Below are 25,188 nucleotides of genomic sequence, written 5' to 3'. Positions count from 1 at the left end.
AAAAGTAACTTTAAAAGATCTTGGCAGTTGTGGGTAAAATGCAGATCCTCACAGTTTAATCCTAGATGTAACTGTGTACTCTTATGTTGCAAAATGCTAATATTTTTGATTGCCTGAATCATTTTCTCATGAGTAACATTTTTTGCCAAGAAAGAGTATATGGCATTTATTATTTCACTCTCCCAAAACAGGCAATTTCTCAAGCTGCCACAATAAAACTCCACAATTATTCCTCTTGAGAAAACCTGCCAAAAAACAATTAATCTCTGGAAACAATATTTCTGAAAAATTTTAAAACAGATGAACTAGGTTTGGGCAATCTTAATGAACTGTCTCTCCTGACCCAGAATACTTGCTAATTTTCTTCCAATGGAGGTGTCACAGCAGCAAAAGATCATAAGCCTGGTTCCAGCAGGAGTAGTTTGTAGCATGGAAATCAGGTGTGGAGGCTCCCTGGTACTGCCAATCAGGGAGTCAGGAAACTCAAAGACTAATCCAGGTGTTCTCAAAATTGCCACGGAATTTATTTGAATTTCCACATGTAAAGCAGCTCCATGCACTCAGGAGCTGAAGGAAGGTGGCCTCCCCTGGAGGGAAGTGCTTATCAGACTTTATGACTCAATGAATCAGATAAACCAGTGGTAATTTCCCTTTGGGCCTAAGAAAACTCAAGATGCTGCCATTGAAGAGCCTAATCTGAGGCTATTAAATGTGAGCCATCCCCAGCTCTCTTGTCCAAATTAGATCAGCATAAATTAAGCACAAATGAATCTGGATTTTTTCCTGAACAATTAGTTATTGCAAAGTCTATTGAAGCCACTCAGCATCCTTTTACTGAGAGATTCAACAACGATGAGGCAGAAGAACATTTTTAGTTAATTCATCTGTGTCTTGTCCTTTCTAGTACTTCTTTCTCTCTCTATTTCAATAAGTCCATACACAGGACTGCTTTTTAGCAGTGTGATATTCTTCACACTGGGTAAGTAAAGAGAGCAAAACTGAATTTTACTGCCATTGGCAGCACTATGTATGAAACCAGTGGAATTCACTGCCGCAGGAGGTCAGTGAGTCAAATACTGTGGCGAGATAATTTTATAGCCATCAGTAAATTCTGTAGATGTGCAAGCATAGATAATAGCAGAAGGTTAATTAGATTTCATGCCTCCGAGCATAAAACATACTTTTGCAGGGACCAGTAAGAATTTCTGCCTCCATTTACAGAATCACATTAGTCTCAGTGAAGTTTTTACCTCTGAAGCATCAGAGATGTTCAGACCACCAGGCAAAAGGGGAAAGAAGATATAACTTCTGGGGCTTAATTTGTAATGTACTTGGTCCTAGCTGAGTGTGTGGTCTCCTTCACCTCCTAGAGTGGATTTGAGGAGTTGAAGAAGGCACTTAGTGACCACTGACAGAGCTCTTCATTACCTGCGATGGACAACAGTTATGTTTGGATTTTCCACGCACTGCATAGTCACACAGCATTGTGTTACAATTTTGAAGTCATCCAATATGTAGCATCATTGAAAAGAAGGACACTAATATAACAATAACACTTGCAAAGTGTCTATCAGCTCCTGGAAATCGTGTAGTGTTTTTTTCATTCATTCTTTTGAAACAGCATTTTTTTTTTTTTTTTCTTTCTTTAACATGTTGTGACTTTGTGTAGCACCTACCACAGCAATCCCAGGCCATTTCAAAACTGACAGAAACAGCAGTGTCAGTGCAGGTAGCACTACTGCTGCACTGTCAAAAACCAGTCAAAATTCAGCCTGGTCAGAAGTGCCAAACACTCTTTGATTTTCTCTGCTGTATTTTCTATTACTCTCCAGGAAATAATTTGCAGAGAAAACCCCCTTATTTGGCACATTCAGCTACAGAAAATACCAGCTAATTGACATAGTTAAAATTCTCAAACCCTGAAGCAATCTTTCAAATAAAATAGTATTCAAAACTTGACGAGCTGCTCTGCAGGCTCATACTTAATTTTAACTACCACTGTAGCACATTAATTGATTGCTCACAAACTTAGAAAAGGAGATGTATAAATACATCATAACTGTTTTTTTGAAACTAGAGGTCAACACACAGATGTACACTGGCAAAATGAGCTACTGTAATGACATTTTTACTGGATTCTGGTTTATTTCTTCTCTGAAAACAAGTGTCAGTGTGCTCAGAATACAAATGGACAGACAGAAAAACTTTGACATGGATGACTGTGACTATTTTCCTACTCTCTTCTCCAAAGGGTAGGAATAAACAATGAAAACCACTATTAAAATAGTCAGTGTTTCTGTCTGTCTATACATGAGTAGACACACATACACACACAAAATGCAAACCAAAAAACAAAGACTGAAAGAAATCAGACCCTCTAAGCAAAAACTCAGACAATCTTAGCCCATTCTAAATAAGAGAGCAGCTATTTAATGACTTACCTATCCAAACTCCCAACTCTGGCAACTAGATATAGGAGACTTCCAATAGCAAGGCTGCCTAGCACAAAGAGCTTCTGTCTCAGCAACGCCTGCTGTTTGAATAGCATGGCCCTCCATCAATCTTCAGGACTTCTTCAGTCTGCAGAAACAAGAACACATAAAATACTCATCAGAAAGGAATATGCAGGGTAAGGTTTAATCAGGTGTTGCAGCTGATTAAGCCACACTTGCAAAATCTTTGCAAAACTGAGAAATAAATTGTTAAAATTCTTTAGTCTCCAACGGGTTTTCTGTCCCACATGGCAAGGTATCTGGTGTAGGGTGATTATCCTGGAAGTGACAGTTCAGCTACAGCCACCAGGGCTGTGTGATAGCCACACTGAGGGGCTTGGCTGTAGAAGCTCATATTGTAATAGGATCTCTTGTTAGGTAAATATTTTTAAATTTTAAGCCTTTCAGAATCAGACAGAGCTAGATTTCAACAGAGATTTAAATTCCCTAATGTCAAGTAAGGCAGCAGTAACCAGGAGTTAGGCTTGCAGGTCCTGCGTACAGTTTATGGAGGCATGTTTAATGTGGCTCTATGATTATTAGAGTGTATGCTGGAGAGAAATTAGAAAAAGATATCCTGATCCATACTGGTAAGTTAATTATGACAGACCTGAGAGGCAGGTAGCTGGGGTGGGCACAATGATGATTTTTCAGCATCAGTGTATTCTATCAGCTGTGTCTGTGCTGGGTGTCAGTTTGGTTTGTTCTGTGGAGAATCACTTTAGCTCCTCACTTGCCTGACAGCAGCCGTGTCTATCACTTTAAGACCTGATGGGACTCTAGCTGGCATCCTGGAAAAAAGCATGCCTACATCCCCAGTTTTTAGCAATATGAGCACATATATTTACATCTCTTTTTCTGATGTGCTCCAGAGACCATCTAAATCCCATAAATTAGCACTGCTTCAAATACTAGTTATGAGGCAGGCAGGAGTAAAAAGACATGACCTAGTGCCAAGAGGATTCAACCAGGAAGTTCCTAGGCAAGGTAGAAGGAAGTGTTTGACTCTTCCTCAGACACTACACTTGTGTTCTGGACTGCAGACTTCTTTAGGAGACTCAGAGCTGGATTCCTAATAGATTCCTTCATGAACTGAGGAGAAAGATCATCTCCTCCTTACAGAGCACAGTCAAAGATGACACAGTTCTTCATTCTGTACCAGTTCTGAGCTTTTGTGAAATAAGTTCAAATCTTTTCACTGGCTCAAGATAGGTTTAGCCATACCATCTACCCACTAAAAGAATGCTTTCATCCCTGAATGGGTTCTCTTGATACAAAAATCACAAATATAAACTGTAACCACCTGAATTACTCATCCAGTGTCTCACTCCCTCTATCAGGGAATGTTTACTGTATTATGGAGTAGATTGAATGGAAATTTTTTTCTAAATTTTGGCTGAACTTGTTTTCAACAATATTTGAAGTCAAGTTTCTCGTGCCTTACTACAGCAAATCTCCTTTTGCAGCATATTTTCTTCTTTTCCAGCCTTAGGATTTACATCAGGCAAGACTGGGACAAATTATTATAAGTGTATAACCATATAAAAAAGCATAATTGTTGGTGAGAGTGGAAGGTTTGACTGGCCAATGCAAAACAGGGCCTGTAAACATTTCTTTGTCCTGCCCATGATGTTAAATTTATGGCCCAGGAAGTTCATTTAAGAATCTGGGATACAGTTTGGGAGATCATACAAGCTGGAGAACATTCCCAGCAGGCAGCACTCATGTACCCTGCCTGCCCCAGTGCTGGCTGGGTTTAAAGGTGCAGATGCAGGTCACTCCATATTGGTTTTCTTCCAATGTTGTTGAATAGCCATTCTGAAACACATTTATTTTACTGCTATAGAGAAAACATTTCTAATTTTGGCCCACCACAGCTTGATAACAGAGCCATCCAGTGTTGAAAGTCTGAGTCTGGTTTGGTCTCTAAAAACTTCCAGTGTGATAATAATAATAGTAACTCCTTATACAGCCAGGTCGTAGCTCAGGATAACCTATCATACAGGATAACAGATCATAAAGAGTACATTGCTTTTTATGTAGATAAAAGCAACTCTATAATAAGAACTCTTAGATAAGATCTATGGCGCAACAAGAATAATGTAAAACTCAGAGTAAAAGGAATTTGCCATGTAAATACAGAGACAGAAGAAGTATTACCATCCTTTAAAAAATAAATGAGGAGCAGAGGTATAGAGAGATTAAGTGATTTGCTCAAGGTCACAGAGAAAACCTGAAGTACCAGTTAGATTCAGTCTGAAATAATTCCTTTCTAGTGCTTTAACTACACGATACACTTTTGCCTTTTTTTAATATACTTTTTTTCCATAAAAACGATGTATAAATGTAAAATTCTATATGTAGAGCAGGCAGAAAACCTGTAGCCAAAGCTTAACTATTGAGAAAAATCTAGAGATACTATATCTCTATGTTGATATGTTACTGCTAATTACTTTTAACTATTTAATTTAAAAATATAAGAGAAGGACATGATGATGATGAGGATGATGATGATGATGATGATGAAAAAAGATGAAAGAGAGGAACATGAAGATGATAAGGATAAATTTTCATAGGTTCCAAATTTTACGTCTATCGGTGCTGCTCCCTCTAAATGAAAGTTTCACTTCAGTGTTACAACAACTGGTTCTGAACTTTATCTCTCAGAAAACATAAACATGTGCAGCCCTCTGTACATGAAACTAAAGTGCTCTCCATGTGTTCTCCCTTATGCAGTCTGTTGGACCCCTGTTCTGTCCTGCTTGCAAGTCTTAGTGAGACTGTGGAGGTCACCAGGCCACAAAAAAATCAAATTAATGATAAGCTGTTTCCTGAAATAGATTCCACAAGGCCTAATTACCTCAACTTTAATGTTTAAAATAAGAGTCAACTAAAAAAAAAACCAAAAAAACCAATCAAGTAAACCACAAAGCAAACAAAAACCAAGTAAATCAATCAACCAACCAAAAAAGCCCAAGCCCAAACTAGTTCTAGGCCTATGTTTGCAGCTACCTAAGTACAAAAAAATTCCACAGAAGAACAAGTACAGAGTACACACTAGAAATGTAAATATAACATTATTTATTTGTTTATGTCTTTTTTGTTTTCACTTTTAGCATCTAATTTAAAGGCCATGGAAAGATTTTTATTCCAGAGATGTGGTCTCAATAAAACTTTGCCCAGATGCTAATTTTTTCCTGAAAAAAAATGTAGAGAAATAATATCTTGAGTCCAGAAAAGGCTACATCTTGCAATGGATGGACTGAGATAGCTCTATGTGCCAGAGGAGAGGACTGAAAAAACTTTTCTATTTAAGACACAGAGTTAATACAACCAGAATGTGATTAAGGTGAAGGTCCCTAAGGCGAAAATGTTGCTGGTGACTAACACGGCAACACTTAAATGAAATGGAAAGAAGAAATGAAAAGGAAGAAATTAAAATTCTGGGACATATTATAAGGTCCACAAAGTTTTCTGTAAAGAATGCATACTTTTAAACTTAACAAGAAGCTGGAAGGCAAGATAAAATGTAGTGACAAGATTTTATTGTCTGAAGGGACAAGATTTTTAGCAGTTATTTGAGGCAAATAACGGTGTTTTTAAAAAAATTGCACTGTCTCTAAGGGACAAGAGTTGAACTGGCACAAAAGCTGCTGACCAGCAGGAGGAGGGTTGGGAGAAAGCTACAGGCAGAACTTTCCCAGCAGCTGAATGCTGAATGTGGAACCTCCCACCAATAGAGATGACAGCACACTGTTGCACAGCTCCAGTGGGCTTGCATCAGAAATATGTGTCTTGGGCAATTTAGTTAAACATGTATACAAGAAAGTTTGCTCCTGGCTATCTGACCCTATCAAAATACACAAAGAGCAACACAAAGAGTTAAAAGAGTGATTTCTAGAAATGGCAGTGTGCGCAACACCATGTATATTAAAAAAAAGTAATTTGTAAGTTACATGAAAATTAAATGTAAAATGCACTTTGTGATTTCAGATACATGTCTGATCTGAATTGTTAGACTGACACGGTACAACTCAATAAAGAATCCCTAGAAAGTAGCCTTACCAGCATATCGATGTGAATGCCTCATTTAACCCCTCTCCCTACATACCCATACTTGCTGGTGAGAGGACTAGGGTTATGCAGTGAAGTGCCAAGAGAAGACAGTACAACTATGTAAAATTCTGATGATAACATCAATTGAAAAATAGATGGTCTGTTCCCGACAAGATGAAGGGATCAAGGATAGAGGTAGATAGTGGGTGTGCTGGACAAATAATATAATTTTTTGTGAGCTCTTGTAATAGTTAACTTTTGATTCAAGGTAGGTCAAAATCAAATGAGTAAAACATCAGAAAAAGCATAGTAATAATCATGGTATTACTGATAAAAATCTGAATTTGATAGCATCACAAATTTTGCAGAAGCACAGAAAAGAGAATCTGCTAGCATAATCACTTGCTCCAAATAAACAGACAATGAAACAAGAAGATCCCCAGGAACTTGTGTGAAGATGATCAAAGGGATATTTTTGGACACATGGAGCAGAGATGAGAAGATGCTGTAGATAAATGAATAGTATATGGTTGGTTATGGTCGGAAGTATAAGAAACAACAACAACATCCTCTCCTTTGGCAAACAGGCAGAAGACATACAGTCCTGATAAAGTGATGTGATTAATCAAAATGAAGTACAAACTGAAGGCAAATATGAACAAAGGAAGCTGGAAAAATAGCAAATAGGAGGTGTTTTTTATTAGTAGAATTTATTGTTTGACATGTTTCTTTTCTTTATTTTTCACACCAGCAGGGGTCATCTGTTGACCAACAAATATTTGTTGTCACACACTGCAGAAAGCTCTTTGAGTTTATGCGGGATTTAAATACAGCGATAGAGAACAAGTCAAGAAACTTTTCACTTGGCACATTTGCATTATGTCTCTTGAATGTTAACAACAGTTTCTTCCACTTTTCACTGTCACTAAAATTCATACAAATCAAGCACTTAGACTTTTTCTGGGGTAGGAAATTTCATGGTGTTTTGAAAAGGAGAGAAATTATCCCTCAAATTATGCGCATTCTCATCAACTCATGATCTTAGTCATGGTCTGCCTGGAATAGCCAGTCACACTACTGCTGCTGCTCCTCCTCCAGGTCCTCCCCATTCCAGTTTTTCTGTCTCACCACTGATGAAGGTCTGGGCTAGTGGCAAGGAAAAGACACAGTGCTGCTGTACTTTTTCCCCAGTAACCTCCACTTTGATGGTTTCCTTAATCGCAACAGTATTATTGCACCATGTGAACTGTACTAAAGAACTGGAATAATCATGATAAAGCAGAACATGATTTTTCATTAGAGAGAGGATTTTTCATTCCTAATAGCATTAAATGGTCTAAGAAGAGATAAAATTCTTCCCTTTTTTGACACAGCAAAATGAAATGGGTAATGAGAACTGAAAGATTTGAAAATACCATACATTTCAGGGAATGGTAAAGTGCTGACCCTGCAGAAAAGGAACTTGGATTTATTTTTTTTAATTTTCCTTAATGGTTCATATTTCAATATAAAAAATAAATTTAATTCTTATGAGTAGCTACAGTTTTCATTTTTTTTCTATAACATAAGACTGAGATGGGATGAAATAAAATTAATGCACACTTGCTCAATTCAGGTTTCAAAGAAAGAAAAGAAGGAAATATGCTCATAACATGGAGCAAGCTCACAGATTCATGTAAGTATCCCTGTGTACTAGACATGTCCTTTTCTCCTCATGACTCATATTGACTGAAAGAGTGGAGAAGAAAAGGTCAGCAAAGCTGATGGAAAACAATAAATAATGCAGATAAACTCCAACATAAAGATTTCCTATAGTGCTATGCCAGAGATGTGACAATAACCTAAAAATACCCTTTTTTTTGTCTGCTATTGTAGAGTTATGAGATTTAAGACTGCCTTTAAGCTGCCCTTGGAGCCAGTTCTTTGTGAAAAGAAGTGGTAAAAGCCTTTCTCCAGAAAGCCTGCTAGACTTTGAGACCACCCACAAAATCAGCATCTGCATGTGGATACGAGATAAGAAAACATATGTTCATTTCTCAGAAGTTAGCACACTATCAGTGCTGAAAGAGTATTTGTGAGTCATAATCCCCCATCGGGGCTGCCCTGGGTGGAATACCCAGATATCTGTGTTCTCTTGAGCCTGTAGTGAGTGGTAATGACTGTTTATTTAGTCCACTGCCCACGGGACATTTCCCTCCAGAGACACTGAAGACTCATCTACCCATAACTGCACCATCTCTAGGAAGCTGCTGTGTCAAGTGACAACAGTACAGAAGGCCACAACCAGCTCTTTATCACATTCCCTTCTCAGCCTGACCCCTTCTTTTTTTTTTTTTTTTTTACATCTCACTGAAAGGCATTGAGCAATATGGTGTTGGGAAGAGAGAAACAACTCAAAAGCTTGCTATTGACTTTGTGGTGCCCTGTGCCAAACAGATCTGCTGCCAGATTGTCAGAGTAGTTAGGAATCTCAGGCGCTTTGATGCCCTTGAGGTCCCAGACACATCTGCTTAGGAAAACTGCCTTATTGCATCTGAGCCGGCGAGGCAGGCGAGGCGTTCTGCTGAATGATGACTGGGTTGCCATGATCCACGCTTAGCTACAGTGCTCCAGGAACATTTCCAAGCACATAGATCTTAATAGGAATTCATTAGTCCAAAATACAGATGCCTGTCTCCTTGCCAACATCCTGAGTATATTACCCTGCACTGCTCTTCACAGAGCATGAGATTAATCTGGTAGGGTTGGCCCTTTTCTGCAGATTAATGGTATTTCCCCAGCTCCTTCCCTCCTTTTCTTCTGAAATGATCACCCTCCTTGGCTGCTCCATTTCTCAGCAATGGTGGAGCTGATGACACTAAGATAGAAAATCAGTGGAAATGTAATTCAGGTTGTAAAGAGATCATAATAGATACTAATTTTGCAGTCTTCAAAAAACAATACCAGCCTTGCTTCTTCAAGATGGCACTGCAACAGCTGCAACCAAAAATAGCAATAATACAGGAAAAAGGAAGTTGAGGTATGAAATGCAGTGAAATGGAAGAAAGGGGAGCAATGACTGCAAAAGTCAAAAGAGAAATCTTGAAGGGAGGCCATTAGTAGTGTCATGTTAGGAATAAACAGTTTGTTTTTTAGCTCTGGAAAAGCCTTAGAGACGAACATTATGAGTCCTCTGAGAAAAAGGTAAGCAGGTAGATATCCAGAGCTTCTTTTTTCCTTCATTTAGGGTCCAGTCTTTGCAGTCTTTGTCATGAACAATTTCACTGCACTGAGCAGGATATGAAGGCAGAGAGGTATTGCTTAATATGATTTAGTGTGAAATAAAATTACCTTTTTCACATACTAGTAATTTTGAAACATTCTTTTCCACTACTTAGAATCATGTCCACAGACTATTGGTCCTTTTTTTCTTGGAAAAATTATCCTTTCCCAAATAATATCATCTCTGAAAAAAGACATATGAAAGGCTGTTTGAAGGTTCCTTAATTGATTGAAACTGGCAGACAATTTAAATCAAATTTCTCTTAGATATTAGGCAAAATCTCTTTGGCCTTCTATAGCTTCTTGCAACTCTGTTTTCTGTGACTTCCCTTTAGAAAAGTAGCAAAACTGAATTAAATTCAGAAAATTACTAGGAGTCAAAAGCATTGGTGGGAAAACTGACAGCAAAAACTTAACTGAGCCACAAATATATTTTGATGGTACACTGCATTTACAGTAAATCCATCAGAGTATATTTTTGCTCCTGGCTTTTACTCCCCACTGAGAAAAAATACCATTGTATGAGGTATCAATCCCCATCCCTCTGTGCATCTCTCTCTTGCCCTACATATCTTTATATGGTACACTTACTCATCTCTTTCCTCTTATCCAGACTCATATTCTGAACTACCCTATGGGTGATCAATTGACATCACACTGTCTAATACGGAGCACCTACATTTGTTCTGATCAGTAGCATCTCTGGCTTTTACTCAGAACCTTAATCTGAAACATGATCAGTTCTGACTGGTCTCTGTAATCTCATGTGCAGGCTAAATTTCATAACTTCTTTAACATAAATGTCCCAAAGATCCAGTCTGTTATGTACTTATACAAGTCTAAAATTTTCCCATGTGTTCCCTTCACCATTTTATCCCAACGACTGCAGTCCTCTTTTCTCTACCCTTGACCAATATAACTGTGCTTTATTCACACCCATTCTGAACAATGCTGCAAAGGGTATTCTTCCAGTCCAGCTTTCTGAATACACCACTTCTCTCTAGGCACACTTTTACTGCCTTTCCATTTTCTCTGTCATACCTTTCTGTATATTTCCATGTCTGGATATCCCATGGGGTTTCTACTGGGAGGATAGGGAGAAACAGAGTTTAAAAACTTGACCCCAAAGACCATTTAGTTATTTTCCAGAATGAAAAGTCTCAGTGCTTCCCCTGTAAGTCATGGCCACAGCACTTCCCTTAGAAGTGATGCCTATTTTAATGTGGAAATCTAAGTGAAAACATTAATGACAGTTTAGACAGGAACTTGTTAGTGCCTCAGCAAGAGAGGCAGGCCTATTAACAGTTTTCTCTGAAAATGAAAGAGCTGGGATTTTCTGCTGGGTATGTGTTCTAAGAGCCAACATTACACTGCTGTATTGACCTCAGTGACAGCTCACAGCCTGCATTTGGTTGGAAAAGGAAGTGGAAACCTGAAGGCACAGCTACCAGAGTGTTACAGAGTTACAGAGGCGCCCAGAGCTGGAGAGTTCCCCATAAATGGGCTCTTTGCACAGCCCATTCATCTTCCTCCCTTTAGGCAGCCTGAGTTGTAGAAGCAACTTCCTTCTTGGGTCTGTGTGAGCTCCCTCACATGTACCCAGCCTGGCAGATGTGCCTGATTCATCATTTTAAATTGGAAAAAAATACCATAAAAAGGCAACTGAAACATCTTTGCACCTGCTTTACAGGTGGGTCTCTGAGTCAAGCCAATGCCAGCAGGGGGGTGTGTGCTTCTGACCCTTGCTGGCAGTCACACCTGGAAAATTACTGAAGGGCTGCTCCTCTGCTGGCCTAAGATATCTCTCTCTGTCTGTTTCTGAGAAACTTTTTAGAGAATACTCTTCAGTGTACTATTCATGGTTCTTATACTGATTTCACGCTAATGCTGCTTGATTGGCTTGGTGAACTAAATCTAACTTGGGCTCTGTGGAATAGAGAGGATCTAATTCTTTCTTCTGTGGGTGCTTGTGACTTAGTATTACTTTCTTAGAGATGCATTTTTAAAAATAATTTAAAGTTTTTCCCCCAGCCATCATAATGACAATAACCACATGGACTGTTCATGTTGTTGGATATAGACATATTTTGCCTGCATGGTAAAATATGCTAGAAATGCTGCCACTAGAAGAGGCTGTCACTTGTTTGCCACATGGTTACTGGTGAATCAGTGAAACAGACAGAAGACATGGGTGTAACTAGATGGAAAACTCATGTAGTTTATCCAGGAACTTGAAATAACTGGCCTATGCAATTCACATTTTTGGTGGTCATTACTCAATGTATCTCTGGTTTGGCTTTGCTCTCGAGGCTCATTTACAGAACCTACAACCTGATATGTTTTGGGATCAAGGGTTGGCTGCAGTCTCAACCCTGACTATTTAGTCCAAATATCAGACTGTAAAATAAGCTACACAATTCAAAATATCTTGGTTGGGTGAGAATTAACCCCAGAATATCTCAGTATTTTGTTTAATTGGCTATGAAACATACAAAACACTTCCTTGTGCTCCAAAGTACCTCATATTTAAAACAATTGCCATATAAGTATACAATAAAGTTAAACTCGTTCTGTTTGCCTATGAAAACATAGGTCCTAAAGGGTCCTGCTTACAAACTGTATAGCTATCAGTGAGTGACTTCTTATGAATGTCTCAACAGATGGAAGAGCTGATCTAATAATGAAGAAAAGAATTCTCACAAATAATTTATTTGTCATTTTGTGGGGGAAGAGTGAATAATTTATTTGGTCAATATTATTCAATCATCAATAGAACCAGTAGAATAATTTATAAATTTACCTATGAATAATTTATTCATCAATTGATGGCAGGAGGAAATTAATGAAGTAAACAATATTCAAATAACACTCATCAGGCTCTCAGAGGCAGGCAGGACAGGGAGGAACTGGTAGAATGGAACCCTTTTCTCAGCCTCAGAGCACAGGGCATCCCCAAAGGGCAGCTGCCTCACCTTCACTTGTGTAGCTTGCTGATAGTAGTGACCTTCTTTCTCATTTACCCGCCCAGGACAACAGATCTGCAGAGGTGCCCTGGGAGCTCTGTGTGGTTCCTTTATGTCTCTGATGATGGTGGGAAGCTGTGTGGAAATTCCCGCTCTGGTGTTCCTCTGGCTTTGCTGTGATGGATCAGGCCAGACGCTGCTTGCTCTGACATATGGCAGAAGAGGCTGGGGGCTCTCTCAGCCTCCCAGCAGCTTGGAAATTGTCATGCAGCTGAGAAATGTGCTGGGCTCTGCTTGTGTACTCAGAGTAGGAGACAGAGGGTTTCCCTCAGGAAGCCACAGGGCACTGTCCTCTGTTTTTAGATAAAAAATTAAAGCTCCAAAGTCTCTTACAGAAAAAAAAAATCCTGGTTGTGTAACTGAATTGTGCTGTGCCAGAAAACAAATTACAAATTGCTGACATGCAGAGTTGAAAACAACCCTTTTGCCCACCAGGTCTTTTCAGAATACAACTTCACATGGCTGCCACCAACAAAATAATTTCAAGGGAAATCTTATCTGAATGTAATTTTTATGTTTCTTTAACTTAGAAACATCTTTTCAATGTGGCTGTGGGTGGGGGAGGTTTCATTCTATGTAATTCATCCAGAAACACCCCACTGCCTTCTGATAGCATTCACTGGTATGCTTTGAGTTTGCTCTGCTGTCATTGAATGTGTCTAAGAAATCCAGTCTGAACATTAACCAACAGCCTCAACAGAATAATTTTAATACAAATCATCTGGAAATGGCTTTTGTTGTGTTATAATCTCATATTGCAATAGATGTCATAAAAATATAAGTATACAGTAGACATAAGGATGTGAATAGAAGGCTTTTTTTCTGTTTTCAATGTACTAAGTTTAATGGTAGATATATGTGCAGTTTGGGATGAGAACAGATGCCCTTTATGAATAGACTAAGTGGAGGAATCAGCTGGTTTATGTTATCCTCTCAACTCTCACCAGGATTTTTCCACTGTGTTCCTTTGTTAGCTATAAACTGTAAGCACTGAAAATCAAAAAATGAGGGAAAGTTTATGAATTATACACAGTCAAAGAGTTTATTAGTGCTCTGTGCTCATTCTCTCGGGACACACTGGAGGAACAGTTTTGAGCAATTTCCAAATTTTCAAATGTGTTCTCCATGTCTTTATCTCCTTCAGTTTTTGATATTGTGCATAAATTATTTATTGGGACTACCATTATTTTGTTAGCTTGTGTTGTCCTCTGGCACCATATCTGCAGAATGATATTCATTTTGCATTTGCAATTACTAAACTTAAAATAAATCAATTCATTCTTTTTCTATTCAGCTCTTGTTCTGCAAAATTATGTGGGAAGGACTGAGATATGGACAGAATTTCATTTTGACCTTGAATCCTAATTACTGTTTTCATCCTTCCATTTCACAAGAAGATGTAAATAAAGGTAATTTAAGAAATACTTCTATTTTCCTCTCTCGCTCTTTCTCTCGTGGAAGAAAGGATAGGAAATAAATTTTTCCACATCATAAATTCACCGTTAGAGTTTAGTGAATTACGTGCTCTGCTCTTTAAGTTCAGAGAAGGATCTTTTTTTATATACTTTAAGTCTGTCTCCTTCAAGTTAATGTTTGAGGCTATCTCATAACTGCCCAGTTGCAATAGCATCTGAATGGAACACCTTCTCAATTACTTTTTCTTACAGTGTGTAAAACAGGGACTAGTCTTTTTCCACTCCCAAATGTACAATATATTCTCAAGCAAATGTTTCTTGTGATTGACTTCCTCCTTTGTTATTCCTATAACATGCTTACATCCCTTCCTGCCATCTCTCACCCTGCTTTGCTGATGTAATTAACAGGCAGCAGGCTACCAGGAAGACTTTCATTTAACGACACATATAGGTAGCTTTACATGTAAAAGAATGTGATAATGCTCTGGAGCCGGATCATAGCTTAGCCTGGTGGAAAACTATATCCTCACTGTTTGGTACAAGAGCAGATGCAATTGCACCAGTCCAAAATAATTTTACCTCTGCTGTAAAGCACCACACAGTGCATCCCTTTCCTGCCCCTCCTCAGGGCTTCTTGACTGAAGGCCTCTTGCAAAAGAGGGAGGATGTTCCAGTGGGAGTGGGCTTGTGGTCATTTCTGTCCAGCTGTGGCTCACCTTATGCAAAGAAGACCTGGTGATATCTGTTTAACAGTCCCAGTCTGTGAGGTGCTAACCACACTGAACAGCTGGCTGGGAGACACTGTGGTGGAGCTGCCTGTGCTTCAGGCACCTTATCCCCACCTGAGGCCCCTGTCAGGATGGAGGATGGATGGCAGTGCCACACTCCTTCCCCTGTGCTGACAGCCACTCAGGTGGACAATTTGCCTCATGGCATCTCTGCAACAGGCCCTGTTTTCTGCCAATCCAAGATCACAGCCTAGAATAAGGAAACAATATTACAGCATTACTTAGCACTATTTTGCTAGTGTCAGCTATGAATTTCTTCACTGTTCTCTTTCAAATTTCTGTCCTATCTGCAAGTTTACTTTAATCCTTCCATCTTTGAATATGCCTCTCTCATGACTCTATGAACATTCTTACTGCTAACTAACCACCTTATTTGTTTCTAACTATATTTGTGGGGTTTGTGTGCATTGATATACTAATGTCCTGTACTACTTTCTTAGAGCAGTTCTCATTCTTGAGAATGGCAGGCATGTCTATTCTCCTGTGTTTGAATAAATTTAAGGTATCTAGCAGTTCTGTGGTACTGATCACGACTAAGAATCCAAGCAGGTGTGATGATGTCAGTGTCCATGTTATTATCAACAGAACCAGACTTCTGGAGAGTGCAGAATGAGATAAAACACCTCTTACCTCCAAGGTGATGGTCTTAATGCTGTCTATATAACAGTTGCCTCAGAGACTGTGGGGGTAGACAGGTGTTTATGTTGCATTAGGAGAGGTAAGGAAGTCACTTGATTCTGTTTTATAAAACACATGTATGCAGCAGGTAAAAAAAGGTACCATGGAATTGAAGTTTAATATATGCAGAGAGCCCTGTTTTCCATTGTAACACATGCTTCTGCCCTTCCCTTTTGTCTTTGTAGGAGTATTTTTATTTTTTTTTTGTCTCTGACAGATGCCAGTTCACTGCCCCCACCAGCTAAACCTACCTGCAGAAAACAGGCCAAAACAGGTTAGTCAAACCACCCCACATCAGAGGAACCATTCTCACAGTCCTGCTGTGACTCCTGGAGAGAGGCGCTTAGGCAAGTCCAGGTGTCCCACTGATTCCTTGCTATGGGATGACTGCTCCCTGCTGCTCTCTGCTTCTCCTTTTTCCTGTTGGTAGTTAGTCTGTCCTACAGAGAAGGTGTCAGGTTCCTGCCCAATCTACGCAGGCTCCTGGGCCACCAGGGACAAGCCATACAGCTGGTAAGACCCAGTGAGAGGGCTGTTCCCTGCACCTGTTCAGCTTCAGATCCCTAGGGGCTCCCTGTGCTATTTATATCTGCAGGTGGTGGATTTCTGCATGGATCCTTAGGCTAGCACTGCATTTAAACTGACACTAAGCATCATTCTGCCTAGCTTACCCCAAACGGTGCCACTCCACACCAGTTTACACAGTGTCCAGCACCAGGCTTTATTTCCACTGCTGTGTGAAGAACAGGGCTCATTAAAAGGAAACCAGCACTCCATGGACATTCACACTCCTTATCCTAAATGCTCACAGCACAAGCAAAGTCCATTGGAGAAACCAGATGTATGAATATGTTTGCAACCTTTGATGCACCAGGTGAAAAAAAATAAAAAAAAAATTCTCTTTTATCTCTAGGAATGTTAACAGTTTCTGTCCTATGAAAAGAACAAATACTTGCTTTGAAATTAAGTCTGTGAGCTGAATATTAATGAAATACTGAAACATTACTAGTATTTAGTCTGCCATGTAGATGTAAAAAAAAGAAAAATTAAGCCATCCCCACAATTGTCTCCAGTCAGTAAGAGATGCTTTGCACTGGGCTGGGCACCCAGCTCCTTCCAAGGTCACTGAAGGGGTCAGCCCTGGCACATGGAGCCTCTGTAAATGTTTTATCTGTTATTGCAGCCTCTGTAAAGATATCAATGTTACACAACAAGAACAGCTGCTGGGCTTATCCCTTGAACAAACAGAAGATAATGCGATTGAGTTTGCTTTTGGCCAAGGAAGGTCTGGCTTAATGCTTTAGATAGAAATGTGGATCAGATGTTTGACACCAGTTTAACACCTGGAATTACAGAAAAGTCTCCAGCCACTATCTTGCTGCATTCCTAAACATTTCTCTGCAGTGCCCCAGCATCCAAGCCTCGATGGCTGCAATGCTGTGAGAATGCTGCAACCTCTCCTGCTTGTAAATGTCTCTCAGGTTGCAACTTTGAAAAGACAAACTGGTTCCACTGACAACTTCTTCCTTTGTTCAAGATTATAATTTTCTTCCACCAAAGCCTTCCCTTGCCAGCTAACAGGAGTAATGGAGCTGAACCTCTGCTGTGACTCAGAGTGCTTTGAGCTGTACTAACCATCTGCCTTATAGGAAGGCAGATCTGTTTCAAATTCCCATAGAAGAACAATACTATAATTATTGCTAATTAATAGTAGGCAAGGACACAAACCCATTCCAGATCAAATTAAATTCCAATCAAAAAATCAGCTGTGATTTCTAATTGATTGCATTTTGAAATCAATCAGTTGGGTTGTGTATGTCTTTTTTTCACAAGATCCAACAGCTTATTGATGTTTGCATTTTTAGGGGGACTAAGATTGAAGCAGAAATGTGGAGGTTTCTTTTGTTTTTTAAATTGAATTGACTTTTTAAAAGGAAGATCCATTTTATTTAAAATTTTACTGTGAAATTTTTCAAGCTCATGTTCCTTTGAAAAGTTTATTATGAATCTATGTGGAAAGAAAGATGCTCTATGTGCTTACTCTCTCCCAAAAGGCCAGATGAAGTTAAAATGAACCTCTGTGCCTGCTAGCACATACAGACCCCATGGGCCTCCTAAATTCCTGCTCTGCCAAGGCCGTTTCACACCGAGAAAAGAAAATATCATCGCCTCTCTTCATAATGGCAGATAAAGTTTTCCCTGGTTTCCCCTCTTTGAGAATCAGGCTCCAACATAACATTTATGGGTGCTAAAGAGCCGAGAAGCTGGTGAAATTTTAAACCAATAACATCAGCACTCCAGTCAAATGGGGCATAATACAGTTAAGTTTGTTCACCCCCATCCTTTCTGTGTGTTATATTAATAGTTTAATTTAGTGCTTCTGGCTTTCCTCTTGCCCAGCTTTCAGGGAATTGTTGTTGAATAGCAGTTACCTGCAATTGGCTATGAACATTCAGAGTTAGGAGGAGGGACATTCTGCAGAACACCTCAATTCAAACTGCGACACCTAAACTCTTGGGAAGTTACAATAGCATAACTAATGATATTGGAGTTAAATCTTTGAGGCTACAGGGGAATGCTATTGCAAAAGTCTAAGTCTCTAAATCCCTGGGTTCTGGGTAGATCATGACTGTATTTCAAAAAGAGGTCAGTAAGGAAAGAATATAATATGGGCTAAGCACCCTGTATTATGAAGGATGAACGATGGAATCCCAAATGATAATGATCATGGATCAGTGGATCATGCAATCATGGATCATGCAATAGCAATGCAGGTAAACATGTCACTGAGTGAGCCTTTGGAAAAACAGGTCAATATTGAGCCAAATATTCTTCAGTATGGAATAATCATAAAAATGACGGGGTTCAGTATCAGAACACAAAGATTTTGGTTAAAGACACATTACATTAGTAAAGAAACCCCAAACAAAAAAGTCTAAATTTCATTGAGACTGAACAATCAAATTCATGTCTTGGGCAGAACTAGTATCAAACCCTTTGAGACCGAGCTAATGGAAAGAGCATCTTACACTGCTGTGTGCAATAACAGAGAGGTGACATTACCTGGGACTCTGGACAGATGTCCCCGTCTACAATGTACATAATTTTTTCCTATCATTATTCTCCATGTTGCTAAAGCACAGTTAAAGTTGCTGGAGAATCAAAGCAGATCTCCTTCTTGCTATTTCCTTCTAAATAGGAGGAAGGACAGAAGCTGGCTTTGGTGTGTTATGTTCCAGTGTTCCTAACCAGGTGTCATCTCTCTGCTGTGAACTGAAGGGCCCTGAGGGACACTATGGTGCAGACAGGTCAGTAACTTCAGTGCAGCTCTGAGATCAACCCTCCAGAATGTGATTTTCCTCTCTGAAGAACATACCTGTCAGTCAATAACTGCTCCTCTCAATCCTTGCTTTTAGGAGAAGTTGAAAACTCATTATATTCTTCTTGCACTCTCTATGTTTTCTTTAACTAAATCATATTTGCCACTGTAAAAGACCTATTGATTAATTTAATAGATCTTTTGCTCTTACTACAGATTAGCTTCTTGCCTTTTATCTTACTTTTTTGTGCAATCTTCAGTCTATTTAAGCACTCTGAAAGCTTTATAGCATTTTTTAAACTCTTCATTCTTTTGTCCCTTATGTATCACCCTGGGCAGGGGTGAAATCACACAAGCTCTCAGCAACTACCAGCTGCAAGAAGGCCCCTTCTCCCCTAGAGTGGTGTCTGGTGCAAAGATGACAAGTGCCAAAAGCACTTGTCACTCAGAAAGCTAACATCAGGATCATTGGGATAAGAGTTGACTCTAAACCCCAATGGGGCTGAACAAGAATATATAAAATTTTCCTCTTTCTTTAGCAGAAAAAATTCTGACGCCATTTCTCAGCTCTCATCTCTACTTTGGATAGAGCCTTGGGAAGTCAGTCTGGCTGTGAAGCTGCAATAAAAGCTGAGGACTTCAGCAGAGGCAAGAGGAAGACAACTAATCTACCAGTGTGATAATGTGATGAATACAGCACTGGGGTAGGAAAAGCAGGATGAAGCACTTAATGATACAAGTATCTCCTCAGTCAGTGCTCTAAATGTCAAAAGTCTCACCAAACAATTTCATAGAGACAGAAATCTTACTTCAGAGCCACATTCTGGAAAGTCACTTTGCTCCAGATATTAGTCTTAAACCATGACCTCGCAGTGTGCACTGTTCCCACTGAACTGAATATTTAAGCTTTCTCACAAATTTCCCATCTGTGTACAGCAATTTGTTTGTTGATGTTTAGACATGATTGACATAATTTGACAATCTGGCTTATTAGCTGGCTTTGTAAGTATGTAAAACGCTGACAATGATTATCCCAGATGACTGAGGACATGTTTCCTGTGACACAGTAAACAAATGTAGCAAAGGAGGTTTTTCCAAATGATTGCTCCAACCCCTTAATGAGACTGCTAACTTGTTTCATCAGGGCTGCACTACACCAAGTGTCTTAATGAATCCTCAAGTCACAAAGCTCTGTTTCCTGAGCCTGAGGTACAGTAGCTAGAATTGTATGCCTATGGACTTTTCTCCCCTCTTTAGCTCCATGCTGCATTATAATGAACCTATTTATTATACTGCCTGCAAAAAGACATTTCTTTGAAAAAAAAAAGTATTTCAGAGACTTAGTTTCAAAACCTACCAAACTCCTTAGAGGAGTGCTTCTTCCTATAAATCAGTGCCTCTTAATGGAAAGAACATGATGAAAGAATGAGTAATGGTAGGCAAAAAAATAAGGATAAATCAACCTCATCATTAACCTGCTTGCACAGTAAATTCTCTGTGCTCTGAAGGCCAGGATTTAAGACAGTTCCTCTAAATCAAAGGATTCTTATGAATCCTGTTCTCCAGCTCCCTTCTATAAGTTATGTTTGAGTAGTCAGTGACCATGTGTAGGGGATGTTTCTCAGGTGTTCATAAATATCAGCACTGATTTATTAGGAGAAAATAACACATGGTGGTCCCAGGGGAAAAAATCATTACTTTAGTTTTGGTGCATCTAATTACAATAAGTCTATCATATTCACCATCTCCCCTAACTAGCTGGGGAATTGGCAGAGTTTAACAATGAAGAAGAGAGTGCTCCAGTGTCCAATTAAGGTTTTCTTTGAGGATTAATAAATCATGTCTCATCAGCCCCACTGACCCAGAGGTGTTAATCTTCACCTTATCACTCTAATCTTAAAGCAAAATTCTGCAGATCAAGAGCAGCAGAATGGTTGAGTTAATTGTTCCATTAGGCTGATGAATTCTTTATACCCATACCCAATAACACACTATTCCCTGAGCATGTTTACATGCTCTGTTACAGAACAGAAAACAAAAAGCAAAAATGACTGCCGCAGCTATTTGGAAGCTTGAACTCTTTCCATATTCAGCTCTTCTGCTACAACTGTGCTACATTCACATACTGGAACAAGGCACTGAGAAGATGAGAAACAGTCAAGAGAGGCTTTAGCACAGCTAAATGCAGATGCAAAAAGAAATAAATCATGTAGTCAATAATGGAAAGAAGACTTAAGAGTTATCTGCCCTGTAAACAATATTCTTGATAAGAAGACATAAAAAATACTGTTTTATTTAAGGGCAGGGATCCAGATATTTCACTGCAAAGAGTTTTTCTCAGTGACATGTCTACAGTAATCATGGAGAGTGTGGCAAATTGAGTTAAAATATGCTCCTAAGCACTACAATAAATTAGAAATCACATTTTAACTTGTTCCCAGCCTACATTTATTTGCTCTTATTTCTAAGTAATCAGGCGGGTTAAATTCTTTTGGCATGAACATTCACAAAAAGTACTGAGCTTACATTAAAAATGCATTTCATAACTATTGCTTTTCAAACAGTTCCTTCTCCTGATCTGAGTTAGGCAGGAAAAGAAATGGCAATTGATACCTTTCAGGGTCACAAATTTCTGTGCCACTGAACAAAGGGAGAGAGATGGGATCAAAGCCAGAATAATTTCATGGGATGCGTAGAGGAAAAAGGAAGGAGGGCTAGATTTCTAAAGGCTTTTGAATGCGTGATCTTTATTCTTATTCACACAATATTTCCTTCAATACGTCTGTCTCCTTTTCTTTTAAACAAAACACAAAACTTTGCTTTCCCTCTCTTCACTCCATCACACCCCTGAAGCAATGGGACTCAGACTCTTCCCTCTTCCAGGTGCATGACTAAGGAGTTTGTGTTGAATTCAAGAAGACAGAAGTATCTCCTTGAAAGTGCTGAAGAAGGTTAAAGTGTTGGGTTAGAGAAGAGGAAAATGAGTAATTCTTTTTCCCCTCTTTTCTCCAAAATGTGAGTCACATATAATATTATTTTCTGAAACTCATGCAAAGTCTTTTTTTTTAAGCTCTGAATTCACCCCTGAATGTAACATCTGAAGAAACAAAGACAACATTGAACTACAGATTTATTTATATTGTCACAGAGATTTCTCAGAGAAAGTGGAGCTATTGGACAACTACTATTTCATCCATATTATTATTTCCTTTTTTTTTTTTGTGTATTGGAGATATTTCAAATAGATTCATCTAAAAATAAAAACAGATAAGCTATTATCATGTCTACTGTCTGTGTCCTCTGCTGAGAAATGGAACATATCATTATACTGACTTCAAAGCATTTAATCTGTAAAAAAGACAAGTGACTTATGCATAAAAGTGTGCATCTTATAAAGCCCCTAGATGGGATCATTTAAATGATTAATTTAAACAATACAGTTTTGAGATAAATTGATTTGCCTCTTTTTCCCTACTTATCATCCTCTATCCCATTAAACAATTTAGCACTTAACAAAATACCACCAGGCATAGTGCATTCCCAAGGTCATTCTACCAACCCTCCTTCAAGACCCCCATTGAAATCCTTTTCTAGTGTAAGACTATGAACAAAACAAAATTAATCCTCCTTTGTCCTCCAGCCTAAGAGGATTCAAACTCACATATCCCACCTCCCAAGAGAATTTCAACCTCTTCATCTGTGTGCTGGCACCTTTATGTATGCACATGCATGCGCGAGCACCCAGAGACAGAGATGGACAGAGCCCTTTGTACTGCTCCTGAGAAAGCTCTTTTGCTTTACATTAAATAATTAAGGATTCCTTGGACCAGAGAGCAGGACAGAGCATGACCATAGGGCAGCAATTAGGGCAGTCAGCTGGGAAAGAGAACAGTTTTCTGCTTTTTGCTTCAAAGACTACTTGCCATTTAAACCAGTGGCTGCTCTGAGTTCCTCCCTCTGCCCTGCCTGGTGAAGCATGTGAACCCTCACCTTCCAGGTGACTGGTTAGGTGAACCAGCAGGACTCCCTGGAAAGGAGAGTCCTGCTGGTTTGCTGCAGCCTGTGTCTGCACTGGGGCAGCTTCTGGTACTGAGTGTGCTAGGACATCATGTAGTCAGGTTTGCCTTGACAGATACCCCAAAAAGCCAAATAGTGTCTCAGAAAGCTCAGCCAGGACTCAGCTACAGCTGTTGCTTTTATGTTGTGCTAGTATTAGAATGGCTTCTCTTCCCATGGGTTTGAGGAGATGCCAGAACTGTGACAGTGCTTTTCTTTGGGTAGGCTTAAAGAAAAGTGGTGGCACCTCAGGTGAGTCCTAGCACAAATCAAATATCCTTAGTTCCTAAAGCTGAATCCTCAAACAAGGCAACTCTCTACCCATTTTTCTAGTCATGCTGGTTCACAGAGGTGCTTTCAGAACATGTGTAAGGCTGTGGTTAATTATTGCCAACAACTAGGTCACTCAGTTAGGTTATCAAGATTCAAGCCCTTACTCCAGAACAAATAATTAATCACAAGCCTCTATTCACATCAGCTGATTGAATGAATGAAAGAAATATCAAGAAAAAATGTGATACAACATTGTGTCTGATTCATAAAATACAGAAAAAAGGCTTGGCACCAATCTGTAGGGCAGGGTTTACAGTCAAGGATGTCAAGAGAAAGAAGACGCTTGTCTGGCCAGAGGCAGATGCTTCTTTCCCATAAATTACATTCCTGATTAGTTCAGGTGGTTCCTCCACAATTCCTAGGTGGATCACCACACCAGGGAATTGGGAGTCCACATGATGATAGCTAAATCCTCTGCATGTCAGTACCTATCTTCCATATGCCAGAGCATCTAAGTGGGTCTAAATTACAGCCCCTCTCCTGTTTAATTCTTAAGATGTACAGATGAAGGTGTTTCCAAAATTGGCTGAAGCCACTCATTGTATTCAGTTGTTGTGCCCAGAATATAAAAGCATGAGACAGCACTGGAAATTGTGGTGCCGACAAAATAAAATCATTTACACAAAGGACATTATTGTGAGACAAGTAAAATGTTTGGAAAGTAGTTAATTTCAGATCGCTCCTGTTCATGCATTTTTAAAACAGATTTATAAAATGCATCCATTTTGTGAGTCTTTTGCTCTTCATATATCTTGTTAGTTTCTTCTATTATGGAATTCCACTGAGTGACTATCTCTGCACATTATGTACAGAACATAGCAGAGCACTGGAATAGTTTTATATCTTCTTCTGTCTCCCTCTGCCTGAATTTTAATAATTATATATCTGAATGGTTATAACACAAAATTGAAAGCAAGCTGCCTGACAAACCAGGCAGAATGCATGAACAACATCAGTATTGCCTTACTTTCCAGATTTGTGAGAAACTTTAGTTTATACAGAAGATGTTATTACCCTTATGTTTCTTCAAAAAACAACAACAAAAAATTACTACATTATGATTCTCATTCTGCTTGACAACAAAATGTTGAAAAAAAAAGAAAAAAAAGAAAGTAAAAGGATCAAAAACCTGTCTGAGATGATGAAAAATGAAGTGTGAGCCATGTGTACATCTCTCACTAAACAGCTTTCAGGTCATCAGCCCAGGCATCCATTTATATCTCAGTTGCAGCCTTTAATAGGAAGGCCAAATTCAATTTGCTGGAGTCTTAAAAATGAACGTCTATTTTAATCAGCTGAACCTCAGCAACATGGAATTGATAGGAGCATTTCCACACGTTTAATATGTTTGGAGTTGCACTTTTGATTTGCCACCATATTTTGCTAGTTTGGGGCACCTTTTTCTGCCAGTAGCTGGAAGACTGCCATTTTCCTACTGCGATACTTGGTCTGGTTCCTTCTCCAAGTTAGAATTTAATTTCTCTGTTTATTTATTTTCAGTTTGAACTAGCTCTTTTGTCACCCCAGGAAGGCTACAGTTGAGGTGATGATTTCTTGTGGGTAGATATAGAGACAGGAGAAATGTTTCTTTCATGGAGAGATACTAGCAGAGATGGATGTATGAAGAGAAGAGAGACACTGCCATGGATGCAGCAATGTTTCTTCTGCCCAAGAAGCAAAGCTAGGAGCTGTGGAAGTGTCCAAATCCCTTAAAAGAGCCAATAAAGTAAAAAACATCTCACAAGCCTGACTCCACACTAAATACAA

The 25,188-nt window shown here is 39.1% G+C and overlaps 1 protein-coding gene across 4 annotated transcripts in view; it reads right to left on the bottom strand.

Moving 5' to 3' along the window:
- Positions 1–25,188, bottom strand: part of HS3ST5 (heparan sulfate-glucosamine 3-sulfotransferase 5) — a 189,904-nt gene that overhangs the window by 3,423 nt on the left and 161,293 nt on the right. For all 4 annotated transcript variants that reach the window (XM_085056130.1, XM_085056132.1, XM_085056133.1 and 1 more), the window contains one exon: positions 2,442–2,580. In XM_085056130.1, coding sequence (XP_084912256.1) covers positions 2,442–2,548 — 107 coding nt within the window. In that variant the 5' untranslated portion in view covers positions 2,549–2,580. The remainder of the gene's footprint in view (positions 1–2,441; positions 2,581–25,188) is intronic.

The sequence above is a fragment of the Lichenostomus cassidix genome, chromosome 3 (assembly GCF_008360975.1).
Source record: "Lichenostomus cassidix isolate B80296 chromosome 3, HeHo_3.0, whole genome shotgun sequence".
Classification (NCBI taxonomy): Eukaryota; Metazoa; Chordata; class Aves; order Passeriformes; family Meliphagidae; genus Lichenostomus; species Lichenostomus cassidix.
The sequence above is the reverse complement of the archived record's forward strand: the minus strand, read 5'-3'. Positions and strand labels throughout refer to the sequence as shown.